General features: G+C 37.8%; 1 protein-coding gene across 7 annotated transcripts in view; it reads left to right on the forward strand.

The window, feature by feature from the left end:
* Positions 1-12,233, forward strand: part of baiap2b (BAR/IMD domain containing adaptor protein 2b) — a 143,919-nt gene that overhangs the window by 85,178 nt on the left and 46,508 nt on the right. For all 7 annotated transcript variants that reach the window (XM_045723385.1, XM_045723386.1, XM_045723394.1 and 4 more), the window contains 3 exons: positions 483-544; positions 1,759-1,830; positions 4,735-4,872. In XM_045723385.1, coding sequence (XP_045579341.1) covers positions 483-544; positions 1,759-1,830; positions 4,735-4,872 — 272 coding nt within the window. The remainder of the gene's footprint in view (positions 1-482; positions 545-1,758; positions 1,831-4,734; positions 4,873-12,233) is intronic.

The following is a 12,233-nucleotide window of genomic DNA, read 5'->3' on the forward strand; positions in this document are numbered from 1 at the left end:
GAAGTACTAATTAATTTGTGGAAGTTTCATTTATTTTTTTTTTCATAATATGACAAATTTGTACTGAATATATGGAGTATTTGTACTGTATGTTCTCAGTACTAGTAAAATTAGCTAATATTACCATGAATACTTACATTTATTTTTACAGACAGAGTTGTGTGTCTTTAGATATCTTGTTTAGCTCGTGATTTTCTTACATTCTCTGTTTCTGTTTTTGTATTTGTGTTCTATTCTTTTAAGTTTACAGTGTTTTCAGTTCCGTGACTTGACTGATGTTCCATCCTGTTCATTCCCATCCTCTCCTCCCTTGTCTCCCTCCCTCGCTCCACCTGTCTTCCAAGTGTTTTGTGTGGCTGCATGGTCTGGTTTTTGCACGTTGATGTAGCTTTCAATGACACACATACTATTTAATATCATTCTGTCTCTTTCTTTCTCTCTCTCTCTTTCCCCATTTTCTTTCCCGTCTGTTTTCTCTTTAGGGGACGTACTCTTTCAGATGGCTGAGGTCCACAGACAGATCCAGATGCAGCTTGAAGATATGGTGAGAAGAACATAGGACCATGATCAGGATGATGAAGGCTTATTGTCTCTTACAATTGCTCTGGCATCTCAACTCTAGTATCACCCAATCACAATCTATACCAGGAGCTAACTAAGTATTTTGCTAATCCTCGTTTTAAAGCCATTGCCTGAAAATATGAAGATACTGTGCAATGCTTGAATTCAAAGGAACAGAGCTCTACTACGCACACACAAACAATGGACTACTGGCATCTTAACTATTGTTTTTATACACACATCTCGCCTGTTCCTGCTCTTACAGCACTCAGCCAACTTCTAGATACAGTTTCAGTCTCGAATGGCACCCTATTCCCTGTGCAGTGCACTACTTTCGACTAGGGCTCATAAACTCTGGTAAAAAATAATGTAGTTTACAAGTAATAGTGTACCATTTGGGACACAGTATCTTTAAGGTCCCTTTAGAAAGAGCAGTACTCCAAAGCAGAGCGAAGGGGCCTTTCTTGTTTTTATTAATTAGAGTCCCTCTGTCATCTGAAGCCACCACCTCAGCATGTGCTCATCTGGGATGTTTCATTATTTAGAGGCATCATTGATCCCGTTGTTTTGTAGATTGTTTTCAGTACCGCCTGGTCTGGGACTGGAGATAACTCTGCTAGTTGTCTCTATTGACGCAAAAGTCAATTGTCAACATACACACTCTTAGAAAAAAGGGTTCCAAAATGGTTCTTCGGCAGTCCCTATAGGATATCACTGTCTGGTTCCAGGTAGAACTATTTTGGGTTGCATGTAGAACCGTCTGTGTAAAGGGTTCTACAGTACATGGAACTCAAAAGGGTTCTACCTGGAACCAAAAAGGGTTCTTCAAATAGTTCTCATATGGGGACAACACTTTTTTTCTGAGAGTACACAGGCACGTGTTCACACACATAAATAACCTCAACATTGGCATGAATTTAGACATGATTCACATACCGGTGCTATACAACCCCTAATCCTTTGAGTGTGTTAGTTTCGATGTCAAGACAAACGTGTCTCTCCAAGTCATGTTGACACCACAACACATGCTGACAGCCAGCCAGACTAGACAGATGTTTTTAAAAACAAACAAGTCTGGTTTGGAAGTTGAGAACGTAACAACCTGAGGCAGGTTCTATTCCTGTCTGTGTTGGTGATGAGATGTGTGGGTGTATCTTAAGTTATCATTAACTCTTTGGAGTCATTTCTGTCCTCTAGCTGAAGTCGTTCCACAATGAGCTTCTGACAGAGCTGGAGAAGAAGGTGGAGCTGGATGCACGTTACCTGAATGTGAGTGTCCTCCTAGGAAAGGTCATTCATTGTTGTCTCCCATTCATTTACTTCAGTATCTCCTTGTTGTTTAGCACCTTCTAAATACACCTTTAGGTGTGTTCTCACCTTCACGCTATGGCAAGGGTTATAGGTTGATGGCCCTTACAAATATCGCTGATTATGACCTATAATTATTCGCAGTTACTGTGTTCTCATGTCATTACAGCAGAGTTCATTTAATTTTAGTTCAGATTTATATAATGCCTCTATATACTTCTGTGTCAGTGTTGTGTGTATTCTGAAGGGAATGCCTCATTAACAAAGAGTTGAAGCAGACTAGTGCTTTTAATTGTATTTTACGTCAGCTAGCTAGGCCTCCTTATGGAGCAGCACAAACCAGGATAGGATCCACATTCTCATCAAATCATCAGTTAGAGACAAACTCCACAGCTTTCTGAGCATTTCCCACAGGTTTTAATCATAACCACTCTGCAATAAAGTTACATGAATTACTTTCTTCTCTTACTTTCCGCTCCATGAATTACTGGCTATTACCCATTTTAGGAAAATACAAAGATGTAGAAGTTTGAGTTTTATTTAAGCGATAAACACATTTCTAGAGCTATTTGAAGTGTTGGATTTGTTTCTTGAAGTTTCCCTCTTTTTCAAAGCTTTCCTAGACAACTTCTGTAGAATTGGGAATCTTAAATAGAGGCCTGCTATGAATGTCATCCCAATGAAACATCCTTTTAAATGAAAGTGTCATTTCTGGATGCTCACAAAATAAAATCTGTACCAGAGTCACTAATATATTAATACTGTAGCATCTATTTGAAATTCATATTTATCTCATCAGTTCATTTGAGGGCGTTTTTGGCATGCTGGCATATGCTGCCCTTCTCTTGCTCCCGCTCTTGCTCTGCTCTGTTAATTCAGCATTGACAAAAGTAATTAGCCATGCTCAGCTAGGTTTTTCCATCAGACAGAAATAAAAGATTGGAAACATTGTTTTGCGGCCACCAGAAAGGCAGGCAGGCAGGCAGGCAGGCAGGCAGGCAGGCAGGCAGGCAGGCAACCCATTTGCTTGCATTATGCTATATTGCATCAATCAGTGAATAAAAGGTGGTCAGGTTGTTTGAAATGGGACCAAACAAATAACACTAGTTTAGGGTAGCCAATGACTGTATACACAACAAAAGTGCTAGTTAGTACCAACATGTTTTTTTTTTTTTGTCCATGTAGGGGAAACCTTTTGATATTGGTCCTTTGGATAACCCTTTGTATAACAATTTGTATAATTGCGGACAGTTATACCAGGAACCAGAGGGTTCTTCATTACACTGTTAAATGTTTCCCGGCTACTGGTAAGGGACAGTACGCTTCTTTATTCTGATTACTTAGGAGTTAACCCCACTTGGGATTTTAACTCATAACCTCACTGTTGCTAGCGACCTGAATTTCCTGCTACGCCACTGGGTGTGTGGGTATGATAGAGATTAATAAAGATTAGAACCAGTAGAAATGAATTAATTTGTCCCTATGGGGGAACCCTTTTGGGTGCTACCTAGAACCCTTCAATTTATTTGTAGAACCATCTCATGAAGAACCCACTGGTTCCAGGTTTCTGTCATTTGTCCCTATGGGGGAACCCTTTTGGGTGCCCCATAGAACCCTTTAATTTGTCCCTGTAGGGAAACCCGTTTGAGATCCATTTAGAACCCTCTCTTGAAAAACCCTCTGGTTCCAGATAGAACCAATGACAGGTTCTACAGGTACACTTATACACTACTTTAGATGGGCTTATGGCACACACTGTTATAAATTACCTGAAATTTGGCATTACATTACCAGCTACTGAGTTGCACAAAATATACAATAACAATATATATTGTATTTTTGCAGTTGAATTTAGGTGTTATTGTTGTAAAATGACAGAATGCTGCTGTATGCTGATTACAGTACACTCTTGTAAATTATTATATTTACTGTATTTTTTACTGTACCTCATTAGCTAGTAAGTTATTGTAATTTTACAGGATAAGTACTACAATAAAATCATATAAATATTGTTTAGTTTGTGTTGTCAGATTGGACTTGATTCTGGGCAACTTTTAGCAAAAATGCAGAAATGTATTCTTGCCATTAAATCCGTGGCCAATCTTTTTCATGGCCTGGCAGGAGCATTGGGCCAGTAACCAAAAGTTTGCTGGATCGAATCCCAGAGCTTACAAAGTAAACATCTGTTGTTCTGCCCCTTAGCAAAGCAGTTAACCCACTGTTCCCCGTGCGCCGATGACGTGGATGTCGATTTAAGGCAGCCCTCCACACCTCTCTGATTCATAGGGTTTGGGTTAAATGCGGAAGACACATTTTAGATGAACGCATTCAGTTATACAACTGACTAGGTATCCCCCTTTACCTTTTTCTTTTCCTTTGGTGGCATAGCAGTTCAAATCCCAGTTGAGGTTTAATCCCACTGTAAATCATTTTACAAGATTGTACTATATTACTTATCCTGTACAAGTACAGAACTTATGGCAGTTCATTAAATCAGGTCATTAAATCAAGTGTAGTCCCAAGTAATCAGCATTCAGTAGCATACTGTCCTTTTACAGCAATAACACCTTAATTCAGCGGTGTTATTGCAGTAACTTGCTGTTGTTTAAAGTATTTTACTACAACCAGTAGCCGTAGTGTAACATAAAATTACAGGAACTTTTTAACAGTTTAGCATTTCATGGAATAAAATAATAACATTTTGGAGAGGGGAAGAACCGGATGGTTCTTCACAACCATCACAGCAGTAAATAACCCTTCCTGATACGCAAAGGAAAATGTTTACCCATATCATCCTGAAGAACCCCTCAATAACTATTTTTTCTGTGTAGAGCTTTTAAAACTGAATCTATACTCCCCCTACAGGCGGCTCTGAAGAAGTACCAGATGGAGCACAAGAGTAAAGGAGAGAGTCTGGAGAAGTGTCAGGATGAACTGAAGAAGCTCCGCAGGAAGAGCCATGGCAGCAAGAACACCTCTAAGTACGGAGACAAGGAGATGCAGGTGAGTGACTGGGGGAGGAGGAGGGAGACTGTGGAGGAGGCAGGGGGTGTGAAGGGGGAGAAGGACCTCAGGTTTGTATTGCTACTGTGAATGAACAGACAGACTGGCTCCCTAGTCAGCCTAGAGATGATGCAGTGCCAGCTGGTGGGTCAAAAGGTCACCGTAGGGGAAGGTGGTGAGGACACTGCTACTGACTCTGAGCCAGAGAAATATCATACTATTGGCCATAGCCCAGCAGGTGTCAGAGATGGGTAGCCGATCAAATCCAAGAGGGGATTTAGGCTGAGCAAGTATCTTATGGACCCTTTCACTGACGCAGAGCACTTTGTCCATGACTAAAATGTAAAACTTGTAGTGTATTTTAGGTTTTAAAGGCTTCTGAAGTTTGTAATTTCCACTTTGAAATGTCAGATTTGATTTCCCCTTACAAATAATGTATCAACTACTACAAAGATGACCATTTATTATAATCCACATAATAATTCACATTTCCTGTTGCTGCAGGATTATTTTCCTGCTGTAGCAAACTGGCTCAAATTAAGATCTTACATCTGTAGTTCTGTGACTTGTGCTGATGACTGGAGGGGTAACGCCTGGATCACATCGACATCGTCATTGCATTTTGGTACACTAGATGTACATTAATATCCATGGAACACTGCGTTTGCCTTGCAGCATTGCGTTGCACAGGCAGTTGCAGTGCGTTCTTTGTTCTGTGGAAATAACCAACATGTACATCAAACTGTATGTGTAGACTTGACATAAATGGAGCAAAAGGTAAATGTTGAACTTTTGTTGAACACATATCCAGTAAAAATGTTGGATTACATAATGAAAAGGTTTGACTGCAGAATTTATTACGCATCATTGATGCAATGACGCTGTTGATCTAATCGAGGCGTAAAAGAGGTACCCTCTATTGGGCCCAGGGACTGTGGGACTCAGACCGCCCAGAGCCAAGCTCACTGAGAAGAGAGAGTGGGTGGAGAGAAAGAGACATAGAGAGAGAGAAAGCGGGAGAGAAAGCAAGGGAGATGGGCTGCAGGGGAAGAGGCAGACTGATTTGAATGTAATAGGAATGTCACTGGTCTGCTGCTGACCCAGCAAATAAGAAATAGCTAATGTTACATAACATATCAATTGGGTGTTAGAGGAGCAGTGGTACATCAATTATTCACCCTGGTTTAACACCACGGTCTTCTCTCATTCCCATTTTTAATCAATAGATGTTTTCTAATCGTATTGCATTGGGTTTGTGCCTGCATTAGAGGTAGATTAGTATATCATTTATATTGCACAGTCTTCTCTGATTCCAATTTATTTATTCAGTTGTCAGTTCAAAAATGCAACTGGCAACTGAAAATCGAAGTTGAATGATTGCTTTTGTGAATCCATTGGTTTGACTTCAGCGTTTAGAAAAGATGAGTATTGTAAATGTATTCTGTAGCTAAGGGCAGTGGGTTTCCCTTTGTTGAGACAGACACTGTAGATGAGTAATATCCTTCTCTCTCCCTCTCTCTGTCTCTGTCTCTCTCTCTCTCTCTCTCTCTCTCTCTCTGTCTCTCTCTCTCTCTCTCTCTATTCAATTTAAGGGCTTTGTTGGCATGGGAAACTTATGTTAACATTGCCAAAGCAAGGGAAATAGATAATAAACAAAGGTGAAATGAACAATAAAAAAATTAACAGTGAACATTACACACACAAAGTTCCAAAAGAATAAAGACATTTCAAATGTCATATTATGTCTATATATAGTGTTGTAATGATATGCAAATAATTAAAGTACATAAGGTGAAATAAATAAACATAAACATAGGTTGTACTTATAATGGTGTTTGTTTGTTCTTCACTGATTGCACTTTTCTTGTGGCAACAGGTCACATATCTTGCTGCTGTGATGCCTGTCAGGGAAATTCTAGAGGAAGAGAGAGATTGTAGATACTTCCAACAACAGCTTTATTATAAGATTTGCAAAAATTAAGCAATCAACATCACCAAGAATGGTTCAGAGTTGAAAGCTTAACAAACATAGCCAGGTCTCTGCTTTTATAGAGATAATACAACTCATTTCTGTATACGTGGCAGTCAGCAGATAGTGTGTAAAAGGTAAAAAAAATTACATACATTTTAATTTTTGTTATTTTTTGGTTTTGTTTTTTAGTTTTTTTTAGGGGTGGATCAGCTTAATATTGCGGAAAGAATATTGCTTCCATCAATGTTATTGTCTGCATCATTTCCAATCCCCCATATATTTTGGGGTTAAATATATATATCCATACACGCATGCATACATATACACATATATACATACACATACCTATATAGACATACATACTTTTTTAAAGAATATACCTTTATTATTATTCCCCGCAAACCCAACCACCGATCTCCCAATTGGAGTAAACTAATAAACACTTCGGCTTTTACCTTCAATTTATTCATCTTATACACATTTTACAGACACAGTCTATTTTACAATAGTTACTTTTTGTTTGTTTTTAGTCCTTCCTCTATTTCTGATGTCCATCCAGTTTGATTTCTATTTGTAACTGTGCTATTTCACAAAAGTTCTGAACCTATATACATTTTACAGACCCCGTATGTTTTAAATTGTTTATCTTGTTATTAGTCCCACCCTTCAGCTCCATTCAACCCCTCCCATCTATCTCTCAACATCATCCATTTCGGATTTCTATTTGCCATATATTTTTCAACTGTGCTGTGATGCTTCATAAAAATATTGAACCTTTCTATTCTCATAGCTTCTACAGATTGTAAATTAAAAATAAATGTTTTTGCTAAAATAATTATTATATTATTGATTGATTGACTATGGCTTTTCAAATCACCCAGTATTGCTATCTGCAGCATTAGTTCTAGGCAAATGTTGCAATTCTTCAGCCATTCCTGGACCTGTGACCAAAAACGAGCTACATATGGACAATACCAAAATAAATGATCTAATGACTCTGCCTCCGCACAGCAGAATCTGCAGAGCTGGGAAGATTGTATCCCCCATATATATAACATTCTATTAGTTGCAAGAATTTTGTATAGTAATTTAAATTGAAAAATTCGACGTTTTGAATCCGGCATTGTTTTGCGTATCAATTCAAATGAAATTGGTATATGTTTTTATTTATCACACTTTTCTTTAACCATTTATGTTCTTTAATACAGGGCCGACATACAAGTTCCTTACTTTTTTCCCCTTCTACTTGCCTCTTCCATTTTTGTGGTAATGCTGCAATTAATTGGTTGTAATTTTGGGTAGAGCAGACATTTCCATATGTCTGTTTTAGCTGCATGTGTGACATCACTCCACCAGCCCTATTTATAACATTATTCACTAAAATTAGACTTTTTTTAAACATGTCTTCAAAAAATACATTTTTTAAAATCAATTACTATATTTGAATTTAACCACAATATTTGTTGTATTATTTGTTCTGTCTTTTCAGGTGGATTAAACTGAAATTGCAAACAACTTTCTAAGGCTTGTTTAAAAAATATAGATATTTTGGAGATTATTTCCTTTTCAAACAACCGAAAGTGGGCAGGTGTAATCTGAATAAAGGGAAAAAGGCCCTTCTTGAACATAGGATGAGACATTCGTACCAATTTACTAGAAAACCAGTTTGGATTTAAGTATAACTTTGGTATGACTAATGCCTTTAGTGAGAGGTCTAATGCTTTAATATTTAATAATTTCTGCCCTCCGAATTCATATTCGTTATATAAATAGGCCCTTTTAATTTTATCTGGCTTGCCAGATATAATTTAAAAAGCAGGTCACTCAGTGTAGGCAAAACCATAAGCAAATAGGTAAACTGTGATATGACTAAAGAGTTAATCAGGGTGATTTTTCCACAAATAGACAGGTATTTTCCTTTCCATGGTAGCAAGATCTTATCTATTTTTGCTAACTTTCTATAAAAATGTATTGGAGTGAGATCATTTCTTTCTTTTGGGATTTGTATACTGAGTATGTCCACATCTCCGTCAGACCATTTAATTGGTAAACTACATGGTAATGTAAAATGTGCATGTTTTTTTGTGATCCAATACACTTATCATAATGATAATGATAATGATCCAATACACTTAATGATCCAGAGAGGATAGCAAAAGTATCTCGATCCTCTATGAGGCTGTGGAGAGACTCTAATTGTGGTTTTAAAAGAAAACATGAATCATCGGCGTACAATGACACCTCAGTTTTTAAGCCACGGATTTCTAATCCCTTAATATTATTGTTTGATCTAATCTTAACAGCTAACATTTCGATGGCAATAATAAATAAATATGCCGATAGTGGACAACCTTGTTTTACTCCTCTAGATAGTTTATACTTTCTGAGATGTAGCCATTATTTACTATTTTACACCTAGGGTTACTATACATAACTTTAACCCATTTTATAAGAGTTTCCCCAAAATTGAAATATTCTAGGCATTTACATATAAACTCCAGTCGTACTTTATCAAAAGCCTTTTCAAAATCAGCTATGAAAACCAGGCCTGGTGTCCCCGATATTTCATAGTAAGTGTACATTTTTTAAATGGACTGGATCTTTATATATACCATTTGGGTCCTGTTTCAGTAATAATGATATCAGACCTTGTTGCGTGTCTGATAATCTACCATTTATATAGGAGTGGTTAAAACATGTTAATAATGGTCCTTTGAGTATATCAAAAAAGTTTGTATACTTCCACTGGTATGCCATCCAGCCCTGGAGTTTTCCCATCCTTAAAGGCCCCAATTGCATCAAGCAGTTCCTCCTCTGTCTTTCTGTACAGATGTTAATTTTACATTATTATTAGGAAAAAAATCCATACAATTAGTTTCAGTTAGTGGAGATGGAGGAGCCTGAAAAGAAACATATTCTTAAAGTACTTTACTTCCTCTATCAAAATATAATTTGGTGAATCATGTGTGACTCCATCATTGGAACAAGTTTTAATACATTTTTGGGGGTAGCATTTCTATATTGAAGATTGAAAAATAATTTGGTGCATTTTTCTTCATATTCCATCCAGTTCGCTTTATTTTTATAATATATTACACTGGATCTTTCTTGAATAAGTTCCTCAATTTCTTTTTGTTTTTCCTCTAACTTATTCTGTGCCTCTATGGTATCGTTTTTATTGCTATCTAACTGTACTGTTAGTCCTTCAATTTCCTTTGTTAATATGGACTCTTTTGATCTAAATTGCTTTTGTTTTATAGATGAGTACAGAATTGCATGGCCTTAAAAGTGTCCCATACAATAAGGGGATCTGCTGTACCTATGTTATGTCTGAAAAAGTCAGTTATAAATTCTTCTGTCCTAGTTCTAAACAATTTTTCATCTAGTAGGCTTGATTAAATTTCCAATATCCTCGCCCACATGGAAATTCTGTAAGAGTAATATATATGCCAATTATGTGATGATCCGACCGCATTCTGTCCCCTATCAACGCTTTTTAAACTTTTGGTGCCAGAGAGAATGGCATAAGAAAGTAGTCAAGACGACTAGCTTGATTAAGCCTCCGCCATGTATATCTCACTAGGTCAGGGTATTTAAGTCTCCATATATCCACTAATTCCAATATATCCATGACATTCATGATTTCCTTAAGTGTCTGAAGGTGATAGTTTGTAGTGTGATTTCCTTTCCGGTCCATAGAGGTATTTAAGACCATATTAAAATCTCCCACCATAATAATAGAGTCTAGTGTTGCTTGTAGAGTTGATAAATTATTATATATATTTTCAAAGAAGCTTGGATCATCATTATTTGGACCGTATAGGTTAATAAGCCATATCTGTTTATTGTCCAATAACATATTTGAAATAATCCATCTACCTTGATAATCTGTTTGGACAATTTGCACATTGTCACGTCCTGACCAATATAAGTTTTTATTTTCTATGGTAGAGTGGTCAGGGCGTGACAGGGGGTGTTTTTGTGTTTGTTCTATGTTTTCGATTTCTATGTTGTAATTCTAGTTTGTCTATTTCTAGGTTGGGGTTTATTGGATTGACCTTCAATTGGAGGCAGCTGGCCCTCGTTGCCTCTAATTGGAGGTCATATTTAGTAGGGGTGTTTCTGCATGTTGTTTGTGGGTGATTATATTTCTTGAGTAGTGTGTTGTCTCGCTGTGTCACGGTTTATTGTTTTGTGTGTTCTAGGAAATAAGTGTATCGCATTCAGTTTCACACTTTAATAAATATGTGGAACAACAACGACGTTGCATTTTGGTCCGTTCATTCTGAGAGCCGTGACACACATCTTGATCAAAATTACTGTTAATTAAAACCATCACCCCTTTTGAATTTCTTTGCCCATGGGAGAAATATATTTCGCCCCCCCCAGTTCTTTTTCCACAAAACTTCATCTAAAATTGTTGAATGGGTTTCCTGTAAACAATAGATATTATATTCCTTATCTTTTAACCAGGTAAATACTGATCGTCTTTTCATATTATCTGCTAAGCCATTACAGTTGTAACTGGCTATACTTATTTCACCACTTACCATAATGAGACACAACTTTAAATTCTATTTATGAAAATATGTTTGCAAACGTACCATTAAAAAGTAACATGATGATTGAGTGTCTATATAGCTGTACCATGATATTTGCATTGCTACATGTAACGGCTCGGTAGTCGGGTAGGAGGAATGAGGCGCAGGAAGCAGCGAACACAGGGAGTGGTGTTTTTAATCACACAGGATAAACAAAAGTTCCCAACCATAGGGAATAAAATGCATAATAGACGACCAGGTAAAGCCGACGAACAACACTTCGTCAAAGAACACAAATTAATCCCGCACAAACAACAGACGGGCCAGCTGAACTAAATACCCCCTCTAATAGCTAATTGGCCACAGGTGCCCAAAACCAAAAAAGGGAAAACCAAAAAGGGATCGGTAGTAGCTAATAGGCCGGTGACGACGACCGCCGAGCGCCACCTGAGCAGGAGGGGGCCCCACCTTCGGTGGGAATCGTGACACTACAAAGTAAACCTCCAATTGGTCACTACCATTCCACCCACTAAAAGCCTTCCTCATCCCTAGTTGGGTTGTCATCCCAATGCCCGGCAGACCACCCCCAACCCCCCGGATCCCATAGCCCTGAACAGACTGGGATCCATTCTTCGAAAAGAGCACACAGTGCCATTTACCAAATTGAAGTAAATCAATTGCCAAATGCATTTCCATCGCCCTCACCTCGATTTGTATTATATATAGCTGTGGATCATCCTCTATTGTCCCTAACATCATTTACTCCTTCGCAACAGTTGTGGGATACACACATACACCCACACACACTCAACCCTTTCCCCCCACACAACCATAAGCTCACATTCTCA

The sequence above is a fragment of the Salmo salar genome, chromosome ssa01 (genome assembly GCF_905237065.1).
Source record: "Salmo salar chromosome ssa01, Ssal_v3.1, whole genome shotgun sequence".
Classification (NCBI taxonomy): domain Eukaryota; kingdom Metazoa; phylum Chordata; class Actinopteri; order Salmoniformes; family Salmonidae; genus Salmo; species Salmo salar.